The sequence below is a fragment of the Sciurus carolinensis genome, chromosome 2 (genome assembly GCF_902686445.1).
Source record: "Sciurus carolinensis chromosome 2, mSciCar1.2, whole genome shotgun sequence".
Classification (NCBI taxonomy): domain Eukaryota; kingdom Metazoa; phylum Chordata; class Mammalia; order Rodentia; family Sciuridae; genus Sciurus; species Sciurus carolinensis.
Window position 1 is genome coordinate 95,624,253 of NC_062214.1, and position 26,516 is coordinate 95,650,768.

Consider the following 26,516-nt stretch of genomic DNA (forward strand, 5'->3'; position numbering starts at 1 on the left):
TTTTGTATCTCTTATTTCATCTAGTATAATAAGATGAAATTATACTGTTTAAAATAGTGTAATTTCAAATTTATAATTTAGGAGAAAAGGGAAAATGATAGTCAGAAAATGGATGCAGTATTTGTTACACTTTAATTTGCATCTCACAAAGAATTACTACATCAAATTAGCTATTAGCTAACAGCTTAAATACACAGGATAGATACTATGTAAAATGCAAAAATTAGTTGGGTGTGGTGTAATCCCAGTAACTTGCAAGGCTGAGACAAAATGATCCCAAGTTTGAGGGCAGCCTGAGCAACTTAGTGGGACCCTGTCTCAAAATTAATAAAAGGGTTTGCTCATGTTCTAGCATATATCAGGGTTTGCTCATGTTATAGCATATATCAGAACTCCATTCCTATTTGTTGGTGAATATTATTTCATTATATGAACATACCACATTTTTTCCATTAATCTATTATGCCTCTCATGTGGCATTTAACATATTCTAAATATTCTGCTTTGTCTTAAAGTTTCTTTGTATGCCATTGTTCTTTTTCACAACATTGTAAGTTACTTGAGGGCAGACACTGAGGTCTGTTTATCTTTGTACATAAAGAGCACTCAAAGAGGCATTCAATAAGAATTGAGGAGGATTTCTAGATAAGCCTAGCCTTGTAATGGACAATGTCATTGAGATGATTATAAATTCACATAAGGTTATAAGAAGTTACAGATTCTCTGTATCCTTCACCTAGTTTGCCTACTGGTAATATCTTACAAAACTATAGTACAATATCATAACCCCCAGACTGTCATTGATATCCATAAATCTTATTCTGATTTTCCCAGTTTCTTCTGTTCTCATTTCTGTCTGTATTTAGTTCCATATAATTCTATCATATTTGTAGTTTTAAATATCCCACCATTATAGTCAAGATTCCAAGCAGTTTCATCAGCAAAAGGATCCCTCAGTGTTGCCCATTTACAAGCACATGGCCTACTGTTCACTCCCCTATCCCACTAACTCCTTCTCCATTTCTATAATTTTGTCACTTCAAAAATATTATATAAATGGAATCATACTGCATATAACTTTTGGGGATTTTTTTTTTCCCCACTGAGTACAATTCTCTGAAAATTCATCTAAATTGTTTGTAGCCGGGTTCTGTAATCCCAGCAATTTGGAAGGATTGCTAATTCATTAACAAATTAGAGAAACCCTATCTCAAAATAAAAAAGTGCTGGGGAATTTTCATAGTGGTAAAGGGCACCTAGATTCAATCCCTAGTACAATAAATAACTAAATACTTTGTAGCAATGGTTCATTGCTTTCTATTCTAAGTAGTATTCCATGGTATATATTTTAAGTGTGTTTAACCATTCACCTGTTAAGATACCTATGCTATTTCCAATGTTTGGCTGTTATGAATAAAGCAACTGTAAACATTCATGTCTAAGTTTTTTTTTGAGTGAACGTAAGTTTTTATTTTCCTTTGGGATAAATGCTTTAAATCCATATAACAATTGCTTGTTTTGTATAAAACTACCTGTTTTCCTGGGTGATTGCAGTATTTTACATTCTCATCAGCAATGTATGAGTGATTAATTTTCTCTTCACTAGTGTAGTGTTTTCATTTTTTTATTTGAACTCTTCTGAATAGTTATATTCATGCTTTTAACCTGTATTTCTCTGATGACTACAGATGTTGAATATCTGTTCATGAGCTATCTTCTTTGGTGAAATGTCTATTAATATTTTTGTCATTTCTAATATGGGATATTTTTCCTGTTAAATTTGAAGATTTCATTTTCTTTCTGTCTCTTTCTTTCTCTCTTTGGTATTGAGGACTGAACCTAGGCCCTCACACATGCTAGGCAAACTACCACTAAACTACATCCGCAGCCTGAACTTTGAGATTACTTTATATAGTCTAGATACTAATTAATTGTCATATACTGGTTTGTAAATATTTTCTCCAAGGCTGTGTAGCTTGTCTTTTCATCGTTTATTTCAGAGAATCTTTGGCTTTTTTTTTAAAGCCTTTTTTTTAAAGGGTAGAATGAAATTACATTGTTACCGTTTTTGTTCCTGTTATCAGGGCTGGTTTTCTGTTACTTTTTAATATAGAAGTGCTCATTTTATAAATTGAGTCTTCATAGTAAACTTTCTGATTGAAGTTACGTTTTATAAATAAGCATTTTGCGTTGTAGGTATTTTACGAAATTAGTTCCTTAAATTATTATGAAATGTGTACCTACTATAACTTTTGCATTTTATTTTTTTTTTTACAGTTCTGGGGATTGAACCCAGGGGTGCTGTACCACTGAGCTACATCTCGAACCCTTTTTTTTTTATTAATTTTGAGACAGGGTCTCATTAAGTTGCTCAGGCTGCCCTCAAACTTGGGATCATTTTGTCTCAGCCTTGCAAGTTACTGGGATTACAGGAGTGAACCACCACACCCAACTAATTTTTGCATTTTACATAGTATCTATCCTGTGTATTTAAGCTGTTAGCTAATAGCTAATTTGAAGTGATAATTCTTTGTGAGATGCAAATTAACGTGTAACAAATATTGCATCCATTTTCTGACTATCATTTTCCCTTTTCTCCTAAATTATAAAATTTATAGGAAGTGTAAAACTATTACTAGACTTGAAAAAAAATCATTCTTACTTACTTAGTATATGGGTACATGTGCATTCTTCTAATTTTAGAGAACAAAAGTGATGATATAAAATTGAACAGAGGGATGACATTTCAGTAACCTCTACAATTTCCTTTAATGTTTGATGTGATTATGGTTAAGAATGAACTTCTAAATGTAAAGCCAATCTCTCTAGAATGTTTTTATTCAGATGTATCATATATGGGGTTCCTGTATTTGAGTTGTACTCACTTCCACTTACTCAGTTTCCATTTAAAGTTGTACTGTGATTCTTTTCGCTCTGATTTTGTTCTAGTAGCAAGAAAATAGTACAAGATTTTAGACCTAGGTGTTGCTGGATCTATTCTGTTTTGCTCATATTTGAGTGTATGGTCTCTAGCATATTAGCAACTAATGGAGATCAAATCCACTATTCCAATTTTAAACTCCATCAATAAAAATTAGTTCTTTTGAAAAGAGTTGAAGAAATTTTATAAAATTATTCACTATACTTAGACCAGACGGTCTAACCTTAATTAACCAAGATCTAGACCAATACTGTTAGATTATATAGGAATACAAAAGATATAAATAATATGTTTCTTCTCTTAAGGAGCCTGGTTTAGCTGAGAAGCAAAACTAATGTACATCTTTTAAAAATTACTTATTGCTTATATTGTAGTCAGCCCAATAAAATGTGAGACATTTGACAGGGCAAAGTTACCCAATTTCTTTAACAAATAAATGAAAAGGAAAGGGTGAATCATTATATTTTAAAATATCTTAAGAGATGCGTCAACTGAAGGCAACCATGAGGTGGAGAGTTAGGGTTGGGAAAACCTTGTTTGGAAATGTAACTTAAAATCAACAGTTATAAATAGACAGTTGAGGAGAATTGAACATCTGTTGGCTATTAGATGCTATTAAACCTCTTGTTAATTTTGTTAGTTGTGATAATGGTATTATGATTCAGTTTAAAAAAGAAAAATCTCCTCATCCTTTATCTTTATCCTTTAGAAATATGTCCTGAAGTATTTATAGGAAACATACTATGTTAGGGGGGTTGTTTTAAAATACTATAGAAAAAAAAATGTTGGGAGTAAATGAGACAAGAAGAGCATTCATGAGAGTTCATTGTGCTTATTCATTCATTCTTTCTTTCTTTCTCTCTTTTTAAAAATTATTTATTTTTTAAAAAATTTTTTACAGACTGCATTTTGATTCTTATTCTTTTACTACTTTTATGTGTGTTTGAAATTTTCTGTAAGAAAATGATTTTTCCTTTTTTTTCCCCCTGGTTGATGAAGCACTGTCTTCATTTGCATAGGTATGGTATTTAGTTGCTAATATTAGTCTTTAAAGTAGTCATTATTCAACAAAACAGTGTGACTTAAACTAAATAGCAGGTTACCACTTCTATAAGAAACCTTAGAAGGGACCTTAAACTCAAACTCTCTCACTATGCAGATTAAGAAACAGAGGCTGACAAAAGGGAAGGGACTTGCTTGCTCAAGGTTACATTGGTACTTATCTGGGTCCCTGTTAAAACTAGGTTTCCTGATTTCCAGATTCCTAGTTTATTTTCTTGACTTATTCACCAAGAAGTTTTCCTTTCTCTTTTCATTACAAAACTCTAGTGAGTTTGGGAGTTTTAAATAAATTTAATGTGCTTACCTTTTCTTGTTTACTTCCCTCAGAATCTGGCCAACCTATATGTGGAAATGGAATGGTAGAGCAAGGTGAAGAATGTGATTGTGGCTATAGTGATCAATGTAAAGATGAGTGCTGCTTCGATGCAAACCAACCAGAAGGGAAAAAATGCAAACTGAAACCTGGAAAACATTGCAGGTACCTTGCTAAGTCTAGTACTGTTAATGTTCCTGTAAAGTTACCTAAAAGCAGTTTTGATAGATTTAAAAGTGAGCTTAAGAGATTCATATAGTTTTGAAACATTGTCCTTATTTGTTGTTGCATTTTATTTGTTTTTCTGGAATGGCATTTAATACCCTGTTGGCAGTTTGAATTACTTAAAATTTTGTGGTGGTTGTTAATAAATAATATAAAAGGAATGCTCAGTAAAATACATATTATTTAGATGCTAACATTAAAAATGTGACTATCTTCCACAGTTTTAGAATTTTAACTATAAATATTAGGTAGTATGAAGTACTTTTGTGCCTCATCAGATTACTTCAGCAGTGATAGATTATGTGCAATAGAATATAGTTTGTACAATACTTTTTAAATGACTGGTATATGTATTCTAGTATGATTTTAGCATAAAAATGGAAAAACTGATAAATTGATTAATGTATAATGAAACTGAAAACACTGGTGAGTTGCCTAATATTAAATCCATTTTCTATTATAATGTTTCATAAAAGGCAAATAGAGTAAGAATACTGCATGTAGCATATTCTAACTAAAAAACCAGATGCTTGATTACTTTTCTACACTTATTAAAATGTTCAAATATAGTAGCTTCCTATTTTGATATATGAATACTAGTAGCAGTAATGTTCTTACCATTTAAATGATGAGATTTATGATTTAAAAATCAGAACCATTTCTAAGTGTACAGAAATTCCTAGTGCTTCACTTTTTTAATCACTTAATGTTTCTTCTAGTCCAAGTCAAGGTCCCTGTTGTACAGCACAATGTACATTTAAGTCAAAATCTGAGAAGTGTCGGGATGATTCAGACTGTGCAAAAGAAGGGATATGTAATGGCATCACAGCTCTTTGCCCAGCATCTGATCCTAAACCAAACTTCACAGACTGTAATAGGCATACACAAGTGTGCATTAATGGGGTAAGCATTTGATTTTATATGTTTTTATATTTAACTTTGTTGAACTTACTTGTTCAGAATATTTGTTGACACTTGGAGCTATATAAAGTAATTAATCTTGGACTCTCAGTAATATCTGTATCTCTTCCCCAACCAATTCATGAATGTATTATGTGGTATGAATGCCTAGTGGCATTCAGTTAACCACTGACTTGTCTTTCATCTTTCCAATTTCATTTGTTTGGTATTCCCTGCAGAAATTTCGTAGTACAGCTAGGCATGTGACTTTGTCTGTGCTGCTTTTAAGTTTTATAAATTAATATTTTAATAGCTTAACCAAAAGAAATCTTCTGGTCATTTTCCTTGAATGTGAGTCTTTAAAGCTTCCATGGCTAAATACTATATTCCTCTACAGAAAGAAAATTTTATTTTTCTCTGCATGTAGAGGAGCCATAATAACCAACATACAAATTAATGCTCATCTAATCTTTCTCTGCATTTGTTTGGAGTTTTGTTGTTGTTAATATCACTTTAGAAGAGTTATTATCTTACTTGCATTACGCTTTTTCAAATGTGTTCGTATTATCCAGTTCTGATATTCATCTATGTGAGCCCCCTTAGCTGGGATCAGGGGTTACTGGGGATTCAACCTAGGGTTTTGCATGTTCTAAGCAAGCGTTCTATCACTGAGCCCTAGCTCTATATTTGTTTAACTTGTATTTGCACTTAATTATTTTGACATTAGAAGCTTATACCTGCCTATTACTATAGGCACATTTGATTATACAAGGGTTAAATAATATTGTCTTTTATTCCAGCAATGTGCAGGTTCTATCTGTGAGAAACACGGCTTGGAGGAGTGTACTTGTGCCAGTTCTGATGGCAAAGATGATAAGGAATTATGCCATGTCTGCTGTATGAAGAAAAGTAAGGCTTTTAAGGTCTAAGAGTATAAAATCTGCTTGAAAAACCCTTATTTTCTTCTAAATATTAAGTGCTGAACTTTGACATAAGTATGGACAGATAGTTCCCAGCTAAATCTATCCTCTTGAGAAAATTTTAAGTATAACATAGCATTGTATCTCTAGCATTATAGTCCCTACAGTGTTTTTATATTTATTTTCTTACTTACTTATTTATTTGGTACTAGGAATTGAACTAGGAGCACTTTATATGCTGAGCTCCATGCCCAGCACTTTTTGGTTTTTGAAATGGTCTTGCTAAGTTCTGAGGTCTCACTAAATTGCTGAGGATGACCTTGAACTCATTGAGATCCTCCTGTCTCAGACTTCCAAGTTGCCAGGATTACAGGTGTGCACCACTGCACCCATCTTTCATAACTGCACTATTTTAATAATACACTAGACAAAACATGACTACTAGCTTTATGGCAATAATTTACAAAAATATGGTTAGAATTCATTGTAGACATAAACACTTGCTGGTTGTTTATTTATATTGAAACATTAAGGTGAATTATTGATGTTACCCAACTGAACTAGAAAGGTCTATTTAACATGTCATGATAATGATTTTAGGCTGTTTCTTTTTTCCCTTTATCTTTCCCCAACTGGCCCATTAAGAAATCTATCCTTTAACTTATATTTGGCACTTCTTTTCCAGTGGATCCGTCAACTTGTGCCAGCACAGGGTCTATACAGTGGAACAAGCAGTTCAATGGTCGAACCATCACTCTGCAACCTGGATCCCCTTGCAATGATTTTAGAGGCTACTGTGATGTTTTCATGCGGTGCAGATTAGTAGATGCTGATGGTCCTCTAGCTAGGCTTAAAAAAGCAATTTTTAGTCCAGAGCTTTATGAAAACATTGCCGAATGGATTGTGGTAAGTATAGTTTTTATCTATAAAGAAATCTTAACTTAATTTTACTTGGTTAGAGGTCACCAGTGTTATGGGAAAATCACTTCTTTCCTATTTATGCTGGAGTTGCTTTAACTGAAGGGTTTTGAAGTTCAAATGTTCCTGGTTATTATTACTTTCTATAGTGATCAAAATCTCCACCTGTGTTTCTTTCATAGCTTGGTTAGTAGATGATGGGAGTCATTTAGTTTTACCATGCTCCTTATCTCTTGAATGGGTTACTTCCTTTTGTGGTCCATGTGATTACAGCATTTTCATGGGACTTTTCCTTCATGTTTTAGAAAGCCCTGCTTGCTTTTTTATATTCTCCCTTGTCTCAGTATGACAGATAGCCAGCTGCGGGTTCTGCTTTACTGAATAGGAGAGATGAGAAAGAAATTGGTGATTTTCTGGAATTTTTTCTGATCTTTCAATATAATTTCTGGGTCTTCATCTGGTCCATTATAGGAAATATTGAACAGGGTAAGATCAGATACAGAGCCTTTTGCAGATCTGTTAATGATTATGGATGTTCATCCAGCATTAATCCACTGAACTACATTTAATTTTTTTTATATTTATTTTTATTGTAAACAAATGGGATACATGTTGTTTCTGTTTGTACATGGAGTAACAGTATACCATTTGCATAATCATACATTCACATAGGATAATGAGGTTTGATTCATTCTGTTATTTTTTTCCTTCCCCCCACCCCTCCCACCCCTCTGTTCCCTCTAAACAGTCCCTCCTTCCTCCATTCTTGCCCCCCTCCCACCCCCAATTATGTGTCATCATCCACTTATCAGTGAGATCATTCGTCTTTTGGGTTTTTGAGATTGGCTTATCTCACTTAGCATGATATTCTCCAATTTCATCCATTGCCTACAAAAATGCCATAATTTTATTCTTTATAGCTGAGTAATATTCCATTGTATATATATATACCACAGTTTCTTTATCCATTCATCAATTGAAGGACATCTAGGTTGGTTCCACAATCTGGCTATTGTGAATTGAGCAGCTATGAACATTGATGTGGCTGTATCTCTGTAGTATGCTGATTTTAAGTCCTTTGGGTATAGGCCGAGGAGTGGGATACCTGGGTCAAATGGTGGTTCCATTCCAGGTTTTCTAAGGAGTCTCCATACTGCTTTCCAGAGTGGCTGCACTAATTTGCAGCCCCACCAGCAATGTTTGAGTGTACCTTTTTCCCCACATTCTCGCCAACACCTGTTGTTGCTTGTATTCTTGATAATCGCCATTCTAATTGGGGTGAGATGGAATCTTAGGGTGGTTTTGATTTGCATTTCTCTTATTACTAGAGATGTTGAACATTTTTCCATATGTTTGTTGATTGCTTGTAGGTCTTCTTCTGTGAAGTGTCTGTTCATTTCCTTAGCCCATTTGTCGATTGGATTATTTGCATTCTTGGTGTAGAGTGTTTTGAGTTCTTTATAGACTCTGGAGATTATTGCTCTATCTGAAGTATGATTGGCAAAGATTTTCTCCCACGCTGTAGGCTCTTTCTTTGCATTGCTGATAGTTTCCTTTGCTGAGAGAAAGCTTTTTAGTTTGAATCTATCCCAGTTATTGATTCTTGCTTTTATTTCTTGTGCTATGGGAGTCCTGTTGAGGAAGTCTGGTCCTAAGCTGACATGTTGACTTTTTCTTCTATAAGATGCACGGTTTCTGGTCTGATTCTGAGGTCCTTAATCCATTTTGAGTTTAGTTTCGTGCATGGTGAGAGATATGGGTTTAGTTTCATTCTGTTGCATATGGATTTCCAATTCTTCCAGCACCATTTGTTGAAGAGGCTATCTTTTCTCCATTGCATATTTTTGGCCCCTTTGTCTAGTATGAGAAAATTATATTTATTTGGGTTTGTGTCCGTGTCCTCTATTCTGTACCATTGATCCACCTTTCTATTTTGGTACCAATACCATGCCGTTTTTGTTACTATTGCTTTGTAATAGAGTTGAAGTTCTGGTATTGTGATACCCCTGTTTCATTCTTCCTGCTAAGGATTGCTTTAGCTATTCTGGATTTCTTATTCTTGCAGATGAATTTCATGATTACTTGTTCTGTTTCTGTAAGGTACATCATTGGGATTTTAATTGGAATTGCATTGAATCTGTATAGCATTAATCCACTGAACTACATTTAATTTTTAAGCCCACATTTCTCCAAATTGTACAAATATTGAATTACTTGGAATTTTCTTAAAAGATTGCTGAGAATGACTAGATTAACTTATTTAAATGTTCATACATTCTAAGTGATTAAAATTTCACAATTTGCATTTTAAATTTTGTCTGTGTGTGGATGTTTACTTGTATGTGTGTATGTACACACGTGTGCATGCATGCTGAAGACTAAAGATGCCCTGAAAGCATAAAAGTCTGTGTGGGATGCCAGCCCCTTTTGTTACTCTTCTAATAATGTTCTACAATAAAGATTGTAATTACCTTCAGCATTAAAAGCGTGCTTATTACCCATAAGAAAATAATACCTTGCATGTTAGAATATATGACTTTTAGATATGTAATGACTGTGTAATGGGAGGGTAATTTAAAGTGAATTTAGGAGGCTAAGTTTCAAATCAAATAATTCAACAATTGCTTTAAGTCTCCTTAAAACATAATATTACTCATTTTCTTATTCCTGTGGTTGTTGCATAAATATCTGATAAGCCAGAAGTTCCTCCTGGTACCATAGGACAGTGGAAAGAACACAGACTTGGGAATTACATAGGATTCAGATCATCTTTCTGGCATTTATCAATGTTGTGACTTCAAAAAACTTAATTTTCTTGGCCTTTTCTTCCTTGTTTTCAACTCAGATCCAGTTAAATTTTTCTCTTTTCTGATTATATCTAATAATTTTGAGATTTGGTATACTTGTCTACTTTAGAGGACAGTGTACATAAAAAAAATAAATCTGTTAATGGGAATCTCAAAATTACTTTCTACTTGAGTATATGTTATGCAAGATATTTTAAATTTTTTAGATACTCTATCATATCATCTGAACTCCACCCCCACCTCCCAACCCTTTGAGATGGGAATCTCTTACTGTGTTGCACAGGGATGTCTTGAAGTCCTAAGCTCAAGAGATTATCCTGCTTCAGCCTTCTGAGCAGCTAGGACTACAGGCACACACCATTGCAACTGGCTCAAGCCAATAGTTTTTTACTTCTCTCCATTATCTCTAATTTTGACTCATTGAATTATTTAGAATTTTGAAAACTCATTTGTTCCAACTTTTAAAAAATTTAATAGATATGATCTTTTAAGCATTTTAAAACCTTTTTTCATATTTGAAGTTGATTGATTTAATAAAACCTTTTCTTATGTTCTGGAACTGATCAATAAACACTTCTAACTTTATACAGGTTTGCCTTAAATGAGATTGGAATAGCACATACTTTAATTTTATATCGTATGCCACTTTTTCAAATAGCTTGACCCATAATGCATGAAGAGTAACCTGAGGCTGCTGATGAATTTTGTGGGTATTAACCAGGTCAAGTGAACTCTTCACATACTCAAAAAGAACTGGAACTTTATTAATCTTTTTGCCTGATCTGGTTAAATTCTTGCTTTGATCTTTTATCATGTCAGGACAGGGTTTTTATAGTTAATAATGTAGGCTGTTAGGATGGCTTAGTGTAAGAAGCTATGAAAGAGATGAGGGTTTAGTTTTACTAACTCGCTTTTCCAGTGGTGCCTGGTGGCCTTTTATTTCCTTTCTGTGGTACACTATGACAACTTTTCTCCTCATGCAGCATAGAGAGGGAAGAACCTTAAACAGCTCTTTACTTTGTGGCATGACATGTAATTTATACTTTTTTTTTCTGAGTAGTTGTTGTTTATAACTACATTTAAATTTTTCAAAACTGCATCCAGTAGTGTGTTTGCTGAGTGCCTACTGTGAAACTGACTAGGAGATAATGATAAACATCCTGTAGATTATCAAGGAGTCATCTAGGTCTTGAGAAATTTTGAGAGTATTCATCAATAAATCTGTTGAGACTCTGTACATTTTCTCCTTATCTTGTAAGTGGAAGTTGAGGGCATTAGTAATCTTTTTCAGTTTCTTCCACAGTTGATGTATTCTCATTTTCTTTATCTTTTGTGTTTGGTTTGACATTGTAGAAAACCATCTTTTACTTCTCCCCACCCCAATTTTATCATTGTGTGCCCCCTTCTCTTTTATTGCCTGCTATTTTTGTGTGTGTTTTTCTTTTTATGTATTCAGATTATAAGGAACTCACTTTTAATCACTAGTTTGGCAAGAATCAGCATTTTTTTCATTTTTGAATTAACTTTTTATACTGTACTTTAATTTTATGAATCTAAGGATTTGAAGGACAGCAGAACATTTGGTGAAAGTTCAGATTATAGTATCTTCTTTTTTTTTTTTGTTCCTAAATATTTTATTCCTACTTTTCAAAATTTCTCATATAAATTTACTAAATTCTATTAGATCTTTCTTTTTTTAAATTTAGCTTTTAATTTTTTACAGACTGCATTTTGATTCATTGTACACAAATGGGGTACATAATTTCATTTCTATGGTTGTACACAATGTAGATTCATACCATTCGTGTAATCATACATGTACATAGGGTAATGATGTCTGTCTCGTTCCACCATTTTTCATACCCCCCCTCCATCTCATTTTCTTCTACATATTGTAAAGTTTTGCCATTTTCTCTTATTCCCCACCCCCACCCCCATTTTATATCATCCTCCACTTATGGGGAAAACATTCGGCCTTTGGTTTTTTGGGCTTGGCTTATTTCACTTAGCATGATATTCTCCAATTCCATCCATTTATTTGCAAATGCCATAATATTATTATTCTTTACGGCTGAATAATATTCCATTGTGTATATATACCACAGTTTCTTTATTCATCTGTTGAAGGGCATCTAGGTTGGTTCCACAATCTAGCTATTGTGAACTGAGCTGCAGATTATAGTATCTTCTGAAAGAAAAGAAACGCTCTGTTCTCTCCCTACACCTCTTTTTAACTGATGACCTGTTTATTAAATTACTTTATATGTCCTTTTGTTTATTTAGATTATTAAATTAAATACTATTCTAATTAGTGCATGATAAATTAGACCAGTAAATTTTGATCTTTTACTTGTCATTAGCTTTATGGAAATAACTATATTGAACAATATCTGTCTGTTTTTTATTTTCTCATACTTGTTAACTTCCAGGTCATTTTTAAACTTTTGAGTGCCTTCTCTTTAAGTTTACCTTAACAATCCTGTATTTCTGACAGATGAGAGCTGGGCACACAGTTAGCACTTATCAACTATTTATTGAGAAAATGATAATAATTCTTTCTTTCACACAAATAAATGAACAAATTGTGATCTTTTCTTTTGAGATAATACACATATTTACATTTAGTAGTCTTGTTGATGCACTCCTCCCCACTACTTTATGGTATGAAAGATAAAACGTAATTTAACTCACTCCAATACTTTTCTTTTAAAGGGAGCATTAGGGGAAAAAAAAAACTATCAAAGATGGCCATAGTTACTATTCTCTGAAATGCATCATTGTTTATTTAATTTTTGTTGTTATTTTCTACTCATTGCCATGTTTCATTTCCCCAGAAACTATAAATTTTTAAAAGCTGTTGATAATGCCACTAAAATAATCTCAAACTTTGGACTTCGAGAGATATGTAGTTACCTAGAAAAATTTAAAGGAAGGCCAGGAACATTGGCTTAATGAAACTAGAAGTTCTCAAGTGTTTAAGTACCGTGTTTTAATAAATATCTGTTGATCTGAAGTTAGGTCCTTAGAAACAGATTTTCAGTTCTGTATGCTGTTTTCACAGGAAATAGGAGATCCTACTGGGGAAGTCCTGCACTGAGGGGACAGGGTGCTGGGGATAGAACACAGGACCTCAAGCATACTAGGCAAGTGCTCTCCCACTGGATTCCAGCCCCTTCTCTGGGGAAGCCCTCTTTTTAAGGTGATGCCAGAGCTAAGTTCTTAAAGACCAGTAGCATCAGAGGGTATAGAGAGATTTTATGGAGAGAGCACATAACAAAAGTCATAGAAGTGTTAATTTTCCAGATTAAAAGATTTTTTCTTAATTTCAAAAAGTTTGATTATTCTTTTTTAATTGACAAAGTAATATGTTTAAAAGTAGGCATTCTTTTTACTTTGAACTCCCAGTTTTCCCAGGATGAGTTTCTTGTATGTTCTTCAGAATCAATCTGTAAGAATATATACTTAAAAAAAGTAAGTAGAATCATATCATATACCTTGTGTACTCAAGTTTTCCTTTTTTTTCTTTTTTTTTTTTCTCAGTGGTGTATCTTGAAAATCTTTTGTAGGAAGCTTTTGGAGAATTTTACATAAAGGAGTTACATGATCAATTCCATATTTTCTGTAGTCATAGCACTGATGTCCATATGGAAGATGGTTGTGATCAGTGAAGAGTGGGAGGACCTGTGTTAGAATGATGAACATTAGGGATAGAAGCATCTCTACATAACACAAGTTGCTATCAACCTGAAACTAGTAGCACTCCCGTATTAGATCACATTGCAGGTGATACTGCCTCCCCAGACATATTTAGAAGTGTACAGTAGTTATCAGAGTAGCTGGGGAACTCTACTGTCATTTGATTGATGGGGCCAGTGATGCTAAATGTCCTACATTGCTCAAAATGGTCCTGTACCATTTTGACAGTCCTATACCCTACCTTTTGAGGGTTTACTATTTGAGAGTGACTAAAAACAGAAAAAAACATTTGGAGTTCATGGAAAACTTAAATAAGGGAAAGGGAATATCATTCTAAAAACTAGGAGAACCGAGCTCTGAAAATTATTTTCTGTAGGAAACAAAAGAAAATTTTAGAAAAGTCTATCAGTCTCAGATACAAGAAGTAGTTTCCAAGCTAGATCCAGCCCTATCAACAACATGTTTTGTATAGTCTACACATTGTTTTTAGAAAATTTAGATGATTTACCACCATTTAAAAATAGATTTCATGTAAAAATTCAACTCTGTAGCTTCTCTTGAAAAATCAGATCTTTCAGCAGAAAAGTTGAATTGCCATTACACCTTTTCTGCCTTTTAGACATTTGAGTTTGCAGTCCCTTCAATAATGTGTGATAAGATGGACAAACAGACATTTTTCACAGGTTGCAGAATCAAAAGAAAAATGAAGAGAAGTGGCTATGGAACTTGCCTGTGCAGAGATCTAGTCTGAGAATTATATCTGACTTTGGAGAAACCACATTTAAAGTGTAAATCATTCTAAGGTTGCTTTTAAGATCACACACACCCACACACACCCACACACACACTACAAAATAGGCATCCATGCCAGGTGGGAGGAGCTGCAGAGCCACAGAATAGGGTGTTGGAGCTTGAGCAAGTTGGGAGTGTATGAGATGGGGGAGACCATCTGTATGGGATCTCAGGCAAGAGGCCTTCCCTGCAGAGGGGCAGCTGTAATGGGATGTCGACTTGCAAGTAGGTTGAGTAGAGTCTCTACATGTGAGTAGTACTAAAAGAAATCAGGGCTCTTTAGAGAAATGATTATGGTAGTCAAAGAACAAGATAAATCTGGGACTTGTGCCATAAGGCAAGAAAGTGTTCTAAGAATGATGGAGACATGTCCAAAAAAACACCTTAATGATCATAACAGATTTTAACTCATTTTATAAGATAGGAAAACTTGAGGAAATAAATAAATGAATAAATGTAAAGTATGGTGAAGAACAGAACATTTACATAGTTCCAAGTTATAGCCCTACAAGATTCTTATTGGTTAAAAAAGAGAAAAAAAATAATCTCTATGACAAAGTTTTGCAGATTGCATCTTAAGTGTCCAAGTTAACATCACCAATAATAAAATCAGAGTTGTGTTGCCTGATAGGATGCTGTGAGAACAGCATCCACTTATGTAATATTCTTACCAAAGATGCATGGCCTGAATCTAATTATAAACCACAGAGAAACCCAAATTGAGGGATGTTCCCATACAAAATAACTATCCTGTGATATTCAAAAGTGTCAAGGTCTTAAAAGTCAAAGAAAGCCCAAAACCTTTCCAGACTGAAGGATACTAAAACATGGCAACAAAATATAGCCTGTGATTCTGAACCAGATGACAGAACATAAATGGGTTCTGAGGATTAACTGTTAATGATGAATTAGCACTAATTTTCTGATTTTGTTGATTGTGTTCTAGTTACCTTGGAAACACCCTTGTGTTGTAGGAACGATATGCTAATATGTTCAGGAGATAGCATGGTGTGTACAACTTAATCTCAGGTGTTTCCAGATTTTATAAAGCTTGTACTTTTCTTGGAACTATTCTGTAAATTTAAGATTATTTTCAAATTGAAACAAATTATTGAAAAATTTATAAAACTATTTATGAATACAGAAAAATGTGCCTGGGGATATTTTGCCACAACATGCATTTTAATTTGGGTATCTATTACTTAATGACATCATTATTGCTGGTTAAAATAAATGGTGCAGAGGTAGTAGTAGGCTGTTTGTTACTTGGGGGTATCATTTTCTATTTCTTTTTTTTTTTTTTTTTTTTTTTTTTTTGGGGGGGTGGTGGTGCTGGGGATCGAACCCAGGGCCTTGTGCTTACAAGGCAAGCACTCTACTGACTGAGCTATCTCCCCAGCCCCGGGTGTTTGTTACAAGACCTCAGATTGTGGAAAATCTTTTAAATAGTTTTGCTGGAAATAATTAGCAGGAACTATAATATATATTATAATAGTCTATAATAAACCAATGTGAAGATTTAGTTTTAAAGTTATAAATGTTTTACATGATATTTATTTATATATGCTGTCTTAAAACAGTTTGAACGTTTGGAATTATAAAATAGAATTTCTTAAGGTAGGAGTAATTTTTTTATATTTTGGGATTTTTTATTGTTTGGCTATTTGTAATTTTTCTATAAATGAGATTATACCAATAATAATTTTTGAAGGTTTTATTTTATTTGTGTTTAACATGGCTTAAGTAAAAATTTTTTTTTCTTTTTTTTTTACGGTGCTGGGGTTTGAACTCAGGGCCTTGTGCTTTTGAGGCAAGCACTACACCAACTGAGCTCTATTCCCAACCCTTTAGTGAAGTTTTTGATTCCCCTCAGATTAGGTAAATTTTACTTGTTTGCTGTATTGTATTTCCTTCTATTTTTCATATTAAGATAGTTGACCCCTAAATGGATGAATGAATGAATTATAAGGAAGAAGAAAAAATAACTATATATAAAAGTAAGATATGTATCATGAGAGTAGTCTGGGTCTCAAATTCCAGGTGACATAGGGAAATAAAGAGGGGCTGGAGGTATAGGTCAGTGGTAGAATGCTTACCTAACTTGGGTGATGTCCTAGATTCAATCCTCAGTACTGCAAAATAAATAATTAAAATGGAGGAAAAGGGCTTTAAAAGAGATAGAATTCCAGTCTTAATTTTGATAATTAGAAAACAATATAAGCTAAAGCATATTTTAAAAATATATCCACTAGTTTAAAGCAATTTATATACCTTCTGAGCCATGAAAGTATAAAAGCAAACAAAATGCAATTTATAAGACTAAAAGTCAAAACACAAAGAAAAATTTAAACCAGAATATACTTAATTATATGAGAAAATGCTGTAAAAACTGTGTACAAGATGACCCCAATTTTGCATGTGTTTGTTCTGTATGACATAGTTATATAAAGGAGAATGAAAGGAAAATAAGAGTGGCTTCCTTTAGGAGGTGAAATTCTATTTTCTTTTTTAAACTTTTTAAAATACTTAATAAATCAATATGTATATGCATAATATAGTAGATTGTGCATATCCCAACAAGTGTTCTTTAAAAGTTAAAATGTAATCTGCTCTATATTTTATATTCTGAAATAGAGTTTTTTCAGTGGGAAAATCTGTTTATTTCTAGGCTCATTGGTGGGCAGTATTACTCATGGGAATTGCCTTGATTATGTTAATGGCTGGATTTATCAAGATATGTAGTGTTCATACTCCAAGTAGTAATCCAAAGTTGCCTCCTCCTAAACCACTACCAGGTAAGTATAGTTGAACAAAGTATATTTTTATATAACTCACAGCTATTTAGCAGGTGAATTGAATTAATGAGACTTTATTTATAGAACTTTCTCTTTGAGAATGAAATCACTGGATGAATGATTTAGTTGATGTTTAAGTGTGCTTTTTATGAACCCAGTCTAGCTAATGACTGTCAGTTTATTGCTAATATATCTTGAGTATCTAAAAATATTTAAAAACTAGAAATTTTTATTTTGGATTGATGTTGTTTTCTTTCATATTCTGATATTTTCCCTTGTTTTTATTGTGGTAGTTATTATGGTTTAGATATGAGGTGTTCCTCCAAAGCTCAAGTGTAAGAACTTAAGAGAGTGAAATGATTGGGCTATGAGAGCCTTACCCTACTGAGGGCATTAATCCATCAGATTAACTGGGCAGTGACTGAAGGCAGGTAGGAGATGACTGGAGGGGGTGGGTTGCTGCTTTCCTCCTCCACACCCTTCTGCCATGATATTCTGCCTTGTCTTGGGCCCAGAGCAATGTTGTTCGCCGTCAGTACACCGAGACCTCTGAAACTGTGAGCACCAAATAACTTTTCCACCTCTAGAATTGTTCTTGTCAGGTCTTTTGGTCACAGTAGTTAGGCTAGTTTTAAATTATTGGTCTTTCTATTTTAAATAGTTGTGTTCCTGTTATTTTAATAACAGAAGTATTTTCTAGCATGAAATTCTTTTTTTCCAGGGGTGAAGTTTATGGGAAATATATATATAGAAGCCAGTCTGAGTGAGAGTCTTAGGATAGTGGTTTCAGTCATCAAAGAACCACAGTCAAGTAGTCTCCATCCCTGGAAACAATTCCTTGATTTCCACTGTTTTCCTCTCAGGAAGACACAACTTTAGGAAGGAATTCTCTTTAGGTTTGCTGTGGCATTTGGAGAAGAAATCACTGCTCCAGATTTGGTCCTCATCTATTTATCCCTCCCCTTGTCCAAAGTATTTGTGACTTTTATGCTGCTTTCAGGACATCTATTCATTACAGGTATGGGGGCAGACATAGCCCAAAGCAATTGCAGGAGAGTCAGAGCTCTTCTACTGTGTATCGCCCTACAAAAGTAGTTCAAAACTAGGCATTTTTTTTCTTTCCTATTTAAATTTTTTTTTTTTTTTTTGGTACTGGGGATCGAACCCAGTGTCACTTAACCACTAAACCATATCCTTAGCCCTTTTTGTTTTGTATGTCAAGACAAGGTCTCGCTAAGTTGTGTAGGGCTTCACTAAGTTGCTGAGGTTGGTTTTGAACTCATGAGCCTTCTGCCTCAGCCTCCCAAGTCACTGGGATTTTGGGAATGTACTATTGCTCCTGAGTTGGAAATTTGATTTTGATATTATTGCTTTTCTTAAATTCACAATGTTAGTTTTAAGGAATTTCTGAAGGCCACATGATACTTTTTAGCAATTTAGTTACCATAAATTGTGGTCCTGTTCAAGTAAAACAAACACTTTACTTGTGTATTGATTTCATTTTGAGGAAATAATACCTTTAAAAACTGGCTGTCATTTATTGAACTTTCACAAGTAGTCCCAAGTACTTTTACAGGAATTGTAAAATCTTCACAACACACTGTCTGGGTTAGTTGTCATTCCTCTTTTACAGACTAGACTTCTAAGTGTCAGAGAAGTTTAGTCATGTGCTCAGACACATGGTAATTTAATCATGCATTTTTTTTTTCAGAATCTGTGATATTAATCTAGATTAATCTGTCTATTTTGACTTGAACATTTGAAAAGTGACTTGTCTCAACTGAGATGTGCTATAAGTGTAAAATACATACTAGACTTTGAAGATAGTATAAAAATGAAATATTTTATTAATAATTTTTCATATTGAGTACATCTTAAAATTGTTTTCAAATCTTGTTTCTTTTCTGTGACTACCAGAAAATGTGAAACAATTTATGAGGCTCATATTTCTGTTGGATAGTGCTTATCTCTGGCCTTTCTTACTGAAATAGCAGCTTTGCTTTTAAAAATTTGAAAGCTCAGTTGGTGAACTATTTTGCTTTTGTTTATAATTCACAGGCACTTTAAAGAGAAGGAGACCTCCACAGCCCATTCAACAACCCCAGCGTCAGAGGCCCCGGGAGAGTTATCAAATGGGACACATGAGACGTTAATTGCAGCTTTTGCCTTGGTTCTTCCTAGTGCCTACAATGGGAAAACTTCACTCCAAAGAGAAACCTATTAAGTCATCATCTCCAGACTAAACCCTCACAAATAATAGTTGAAGAAAAAATGGCAAGAGATCATGTCCTCAGACCAGGTGGAATTATTTAAAATTTAAAGCCTGAAAATACCAATTTGGGGGGGTGGGGTGGAAAAGAAACCCAATTTTCTTATGGACAGATATTTTAACCTAATGGCACAAAGTCTTAGAAAATTATAATGTGCCCCGTGTTCCCTGTTCTTCGTTGCTGCATTTTCTTCACTTGCAGTCCAACTTGGCTCTCAATAAACTTCACAAATTGACATATATATATTTTTTTCAACTGCCAGTCAAGGCTTGGAGGCTCGACCACCTCAACATTGGAGACATCACTTGCCAATGTACATACCTTGTTATATGCAGACATGTATTTCTTATGTACACTGTATTCTGTGTGCAATTGTAAACAGAAATTGCAATATGGATGTTTCTTTGTATTATAAAATTTTTCCGCTCTTAATGAAAAATTACTGTTTAATTGACATACTCAGGATAACAGAATGGTGGTATTCAGTGGTCCAGGATTCTGTAATGCTTTACACAGGCAGTTTTGAAACAAGAATCCATTTACTCTTTTATTATGATAGAGTTGGTTCTTAGCTTCATTTTTTCTTTATCAAATGGCTGCTATGAGCATGAGTGACTGTGCTGAGGAACACACTTAAGTGTTGTGCAAACTGGACATAAGCAGCATTCTACTTCAGAGGTTGATTCTTTGTGTAAGTGTCTGATTTCTGCTTACATATTTTAAACTTTCTAATTCAATTCCATTTTTTAACTGGTAGGTGAAATTTGATTCATACTTTGGTAGGAATTATGTCCATGAAATGATTCTTTTTATTTGTAGCCTACTTTTTGTGTTTTCCCGTATATCTCAAGTATGCTAATTATGTTTTTGTCTGATATGGAAAAGAAAAGCTGTCTTTATTGAAATATTTGAATAGTTTTTTCAGCATATCATCACTGATCATAGGTAACCACTAAAGATGAGTAATTTGCTCAACTAGTAGTTAAAATTGTAGATAGGCCTTCTGACATTTTTTTTCCTAAAATATTTTGACAACAGTGAAGGTGAAACAGCACAATGTCCCATTCCAAATTTATTTTTTAAGCAGATGTAAATAATTGGCATTTTTAAAGAAAGAGAAAGCAAAAACATTTAATGTATTAATAGGCTTATTGCTATGCAGAAAATGGAAGGGGGCTTTACAAAAAATTTAAGCTTGTGACATATTTATTGCTTCTATTTTCCAGCTACATCACTTAAATTAGAAGTAAACATCTATGATTTTCCTGGCTTCACATAGAGGCAAATTTAGGGAAGTTGAACAGATTTCTGTGTTTTGGCTTTTTTTTTTTTTTCTTCCTTTTTTCTTAAGAGTATAAGGTTTACACAATCATTCTCATAATGTGACGCAAGCCAGCAAGGCCAAAAATGCTAGAGAAAATAATGGGATCTCTTCCTTGTAAACTTGTACAGTATGTGGTGACTTTTTTCAAAATACAGCTTTTTGTACATGATTTAGAGACAAATTTTGTACATGAAACCCCAGATAGACTATAAATAATTCTAAGCAAACAAGTAGGTAGATATGTATGAAATTGCTTTTAAATCATTTAAATGCCTTTGTTTTTGAGCTGTGCAAAGGTTGGAAGTGGGTTTGCATTTCTAAAATGGTGACTTTTATTCTGCAAGAGTTCTTAGTAACTTCTTGAGTGTGGTAGACTTTGGAACATGTAAATTTTTTGCTTGTCATGTTATCCTGTGGTAGGGTTTTGGCAGGTACACACTGCCATATTTTATTTTGAGTCTTAAGTTAAAATGTTTTCTGAAAAGAGATACATGCACTGAACTCTTTCCACTGCAAATCAAGATGTGGTAAAAATGAAAAGATCGAGAAAATGAGATCTAATACTACTGTCAGTTTAATGTCCACTGTGTTTTATACAGTATCTTTTTTGTTCACTTTGGAAATTTTTACTAAAAATTGCAAAAAATAAAGTATTGTGCAAAGATGTAAGGTTTTTTGAAACTTGAAATGCATTAATAAATAGACTTGATGAAATCAACTTGAAGGTTCTATACTCTTTGAATTCTGAGAACGATCAAAAAAATCTCACAGGCAACTTTTCCTTACTAAATGAAAGGAATGGTTAAGCAGGAAGAAGTTCGTTCCCTTCCACATAAGCAGAAGTTAACTTTATTCCCAGTTTTTAGTCCACGTAGAAAATTTCCAATTGGATATCTTTGTATTTACACATAATGAACATTTTAAAGACACCTAATCTTAACTACTTTTCACTGTTTCTAATCAATATTCAGTGCTTATCTTGGAAGAAGAGCTGAGCTTTGTGGTCTTATTTAGATGTATTTTTCAGAGTTCTGAATGCTAAGTAATTCATTTATTTCAAAAGTATAGTTTAATGATAAGTATATTTTAAAAGTTTTTGCCAACATTTTCCTATTGTCAGATTCATCACAAATAGAGAATTGACGTTTTCACATTTTCTAGAAAAGGAATTTTAGCTGGATGTGGTGGTGCCCATCTGTGATCCCAGTGAGAAAAGGCTGAGATAGGATTATCACAAGTTAGAGGCCTCTCAACCTCACAACTTAGCAAGACCCTGTCTCAAAATAAAAATAAAAATGACTATAGATGTAGCTCAGTAGTAGAGTACCCTGGGTTCAATCCCCAGCACCACCCCCACCAAAAGTAGGTCTGTGAATATTACAGAAATGAAGTATCTAGAGCATAAAAATGTTGAGGATACTTTGAAAAACAATACTGATCATATAAAGCTGTCTTTTCCTTAAATAAGTCCTTCTCAAAATTGCATGATATTGTCTGACACAACAAAGAATACTATGTCCAAAACTGTAATAATTTTTTTGTTGGTTCTGTTTGTAAATTGGTACTGGAATTTAGGAAACTGCCCCAAAATAAATGCATACGTAAAATTCCAGACAGAATATAAACAAGTAAAAATAGCAAATTTGCAATTATCTGAAATAATAAATGCTGATAGTTTCATAAATAACATATTAATTTTGAAGGTCCCAAATTAGCAAAGTAACTCTACTGTACAAGTAGTGCCTTTTAACTATTTAACAAACATTACTCATTTGTAGCTAGTCTCAATTAAAAAAAAAAAAAATTGGCAGATTACTCCACGCAGCGCCTTTTCTAGTCTTATAATTCCTTTTCTTTCTTCCTTTTTTTTCTTTTTCAGTCTTGTTTTTTTGAGAACTATCAAAAAGCTTCTCCCAGGAAACTTTTCCTACTAAATGAAAGGAATTAGTCTTTAACATTTTATGATTGGGATACTTCATTTTTGTCATAGTCACAGACTGGTGAAAAATAATGATTTATTCAAACTGAACAATTCAGTCTCTCTTTGGGTAGTCTGTATACTTTAGGACTTAGTGATTATTATTTCTCAAAAGAGGGGATTGGCAGCTGTGAAATTGTGGGTGCTTGTGCTTGAAAAGCCTTTAATTTCTCATTATTTCTAATAAGAGGTGTCAGGTTCATGGGTTCAAAGAAGATACAACTATCCACATTTAAAGGCTGAAGGGTTCCCATAACCAAAGGGCAAGCTAGCTGTAGTTTTATGTTTTTTTTTGGCAGTGCTGGGGATTGAACCCAGGGCCTTGTGGATGTGAGGCAAGCACTCTACCAACTGAGCTATTCCCCAGCCCTAGCTGTAGTTTTAAAATAGCTGCCAGGTATGGTTCATCTTCAGAGAAGTCACTAAAGTTGTAAGAAGTTTTCATTTCCAAAACTATTTTTGACTTCTGAGAAACTAAAAGGATCATCAGTTTGTCCCACAGAGCTCAGCTTTGGTTTCAGCTTTTTTTTTTTTTTCTTGATTAAAAAACTTCCAAGCCCAGCATGGTAACATGCACCTGTAGTCCCAGCTGCTGCAGAGAGTGAAGCAGGAGGATCACTTGAGACCAGGAGTTCAAGACCAGTCTAGGCAACATAGTGAGACCCTGTCTCCAAAAAAACAAAACAAAGCAGGCATAGTGGCACACTCCTGTAATCCCAGTGACTCAAGAGGCTGAGACAGGAGGTTTGAAAGTTCAAAGCCAACCCTAGCAATTTAGCAAGAAGACCTTGTCTCAAAAATAAAGGACTGGGAATGTGGCTCAGAGACTAAGTGCCCCTTGGTTCAATTCCTGGTACCAAATCAAAAACAAAACAGATTTGATTGACTTTACCCATTAATAGTTAAGTTTTTCAATTACTGTTTCTGAATCCAACTCTTTCTGTTATTAGGATGCAAATTGAGTCCTTGTGTTTTACATTGCTATATTGTTTGTAGATATGTGTACTATTTTCTTTAGAAATTCATGTACTTTATAATTGATAAGCTTTTTAGAGTATTTGTTCTCTTCTACAAAAAACAACAGGATGCTAGTTAAAAATAGATGGTTAAGCACAATATTTATCAGCTTCTGCTCTTTCCTGAAGTCTCTGCTACAATGACAACAAGAATAATCCTACAAGGACAAGGTGAATTGAGAAGATAACGAGAACAAAATTTTGGAAGCTGGGAAGCAAGTGGATCCTGTCTGACTTTGCAGACTGACCCAAGGAAGCCAAATCCTAAACCAGCTGGAAACACAGAGAATGATCTTGTCCATTTGGGGACATAACCATTGAGGTGTTTTTAAATGTTCATTACTAAAAGCATAATACACTTTTGTAACTCACCTTTCTTATTTAATAATACATTGATATTGTATCTACATTATCTTAAAGACTGTAAACATTTCATTCTATGGATGTACTATACATTTTTAACATTCATCACGTCTGCATTGTTTGGATATTTACATTCCAAAGTGTTCATTATTTTAAATAATCCTATGTGGAAATCCTAAACCTAATAAAATAAATTCCTAAAAATGGAATTTGGGGGTTACAGGTTTTTTAAAGGTCATTGAGAAGAAAAGAATATTATATTGTCTTTCTCTGTTAGCATATAATTTTTAAAAAAGTAAAAAAATATTAGAGCCCCACACAACACACAATTACTAGAAACGATAGTGGAAATATTTATGCTTAATTGATTTTATTAGCTTTGTACATAATTCAAATGAATGTCAAATTTAGTATCCAGTTGTGGTCTCAAAATAACATTTTCTTGAAAGGTATTGGACTCCCTAGAATAAGTGACTAATTCATGGTGTAAAGATTTGTATAAGGGCCTAGAAAACTTGTCATACCAGAGGTCTGCCAAAAAGATTCAGGAGAGGCCTTGAAGTTAATTTTAGCATCAGCAAGAATAACATCTGCAAGAAAGTAAAACACATTGAATATGTTTTGCAAACTTTAACCTTTGGAATATGCTTTTAAAGACATATCCAGCTAACGAGTTAATGAAAAATGATAGGTTATCACCATTTTATCCCCAGTGATGGATAACCTAGACAAAAAAATCACCCAGTGACTCCTAACCTCACAAAGAGCTATCAGACCCAATGTCTAATGGAAGTTATATGTCACACAACATTTACGAAGTAGTTGGCCAAAAGTCAAATCTGATCCTGATCAAGCTTTCAGACCACTTTAATAGGAATACAGGGGACAGAGGGGCTATGTCAGCAAAACCCAGACACTGGAAAATACAGAACAAATAACCCTGTTTCTTCAGCAAAAAATGCAAGTAAAAAAGAAAAAGATGAATTAAAAGAGATTTCAAAGATACATATACCAAGAAAATTTATGGACTTATTTGGATCCTGATTTGAACAAACTTTAAAAATAAGAGACCATTGGGGAAATATGAACATAGGCGTTTTTACGACTAATTTAATGGTTATATTTTTAGAAAGCCCATATCTTTTAGAGATACAAGTTGAAATATTTAAAAGTGAAATGATATTTAAAGATTTGTTTTTAAAATAATTGAAGTAGAATATATAACAAGTATTGCAGTTGGTTAACCTGTGAAGATAACAAGATTGGCTGTGACTTGATAGTTGTTGAAGCTGAGCAATGGGTACTTAGGAATTCATCAAACTATTTTCTTTACCTGTATTTATATTTGAAATTTTCCATAAAAATGTTTTAATTGTGAATTGAATTCATAGCCTTTATTCATTATTGTATATTGTAGCCATAATTCATGATAATAACATTCATAATGATTTTATAAGGATTTTATTTAGTGAAATTGAACTAGTCAAGCTAACATAATTATATTCTGCTCCAGTTACAATGAATGATCACTTGATTTTGACTGCTGGGGTGAACTTTTGAAGCTGTCAGTCATTCAGCAATCTTAGTAAGAGGACCATTAGGTTCCTCCTTGCTCCCTTAGTTTTTTTGTGGAATTTGCTAACTATTTAAGGAATTTCTACTAAACATGTGAGGGAGTATAGTCAGGTTCATTCACATTAAACTTGTGTGCCCCACATTGGAATAAATATTGAATGGTTCAGTAAACTTGTTTCTTCTACCCTTTCTTGTTTAAATAATAAAGATCTGTGGAGGTAGAACTGTATCTTTAAAGAAGACACTTTGGAATTGCCTTTTTTTAGTCAATGTAAAGAACTTTTGAATAAGTTGTCTTATATAAAAATGCTATCAGGAGTTGGGGGTTTATCAATTTTTTTTTCTTTTGGTGGAACTTGGGATTGAACCCAGGGCTTTGTGTATACCAGGCAAACACTCTACCAGCTGAGCTTTATCCCCATCCCAGGGGACTTAGCTTATTGCCTACTTTGCATGAGGCCCTGAGTTCTATCCTCAGCCCTGAAAAAAGAAAGTGTAAGTTCTACTGTCACATGAGTTTTAGAAGTTATTTGGGAAAAATGAAGACTAGTTAGTAATAATTTTGTCTTTCTATGTTTTAGAATCCTTTTTACCTCTGCCTTTTGGGCTTGTGAGTTAACC

At 33.6% G+C, this 26,516-nt stretch overlaps 1 protein-coding gene across 2 annotated transcripts in view; it reads left to right on the forward strand.

The window, feature by feature from the left end:
- The window catches only part of Adam10 (ADAM metallopeptidase domain 10), a 135,734-nt gene extending 111,197 nt beyond the window's left edge, over positions 1 to 24,537 (forward strand). Inside the window, exons 11-17 of one of the 2 annotated variants that reach the window (XR_007107010.1) lie at positions 4,331 to 4,481; positions 5,261 to 5,444; positions 6,242 to 6,350; positions 7,047 to 7,267; positions 17,243 to 17,369; positions 19,428 to 19,668; positions 24,087 to 24,537. Coding sequence is in view for 1 of the 2 variants with exons in the window: in XM_047539059.1 (XP_047395015.1) it covers positions 4,331 to 4,481; positions 5,261 to 5,444; positions 6,242 to 6,350; positions 7,047 to 7,267; positions 17,243 to 17,369; positions 19,428 to 19,522 (887 nt within the window). In the remaining variant the exon portion in view is untranslated. Of the gene's footprint in view, positions 1 to 4,330; positions 4,482 to 5,260; positions 5,445 to 6,241; positions 6,351 to 7,046; positions 7,268 to 17,242; positions 17,370 to 19,427; positions 22,798 to 24,086 lie in introns of those variants that run through there. The other variant, XM_047539059.1, reaches the window with a different exon arrangement.
- Positions 24,538 to 26,516: the final 1,979 nt, after the last annotated feature.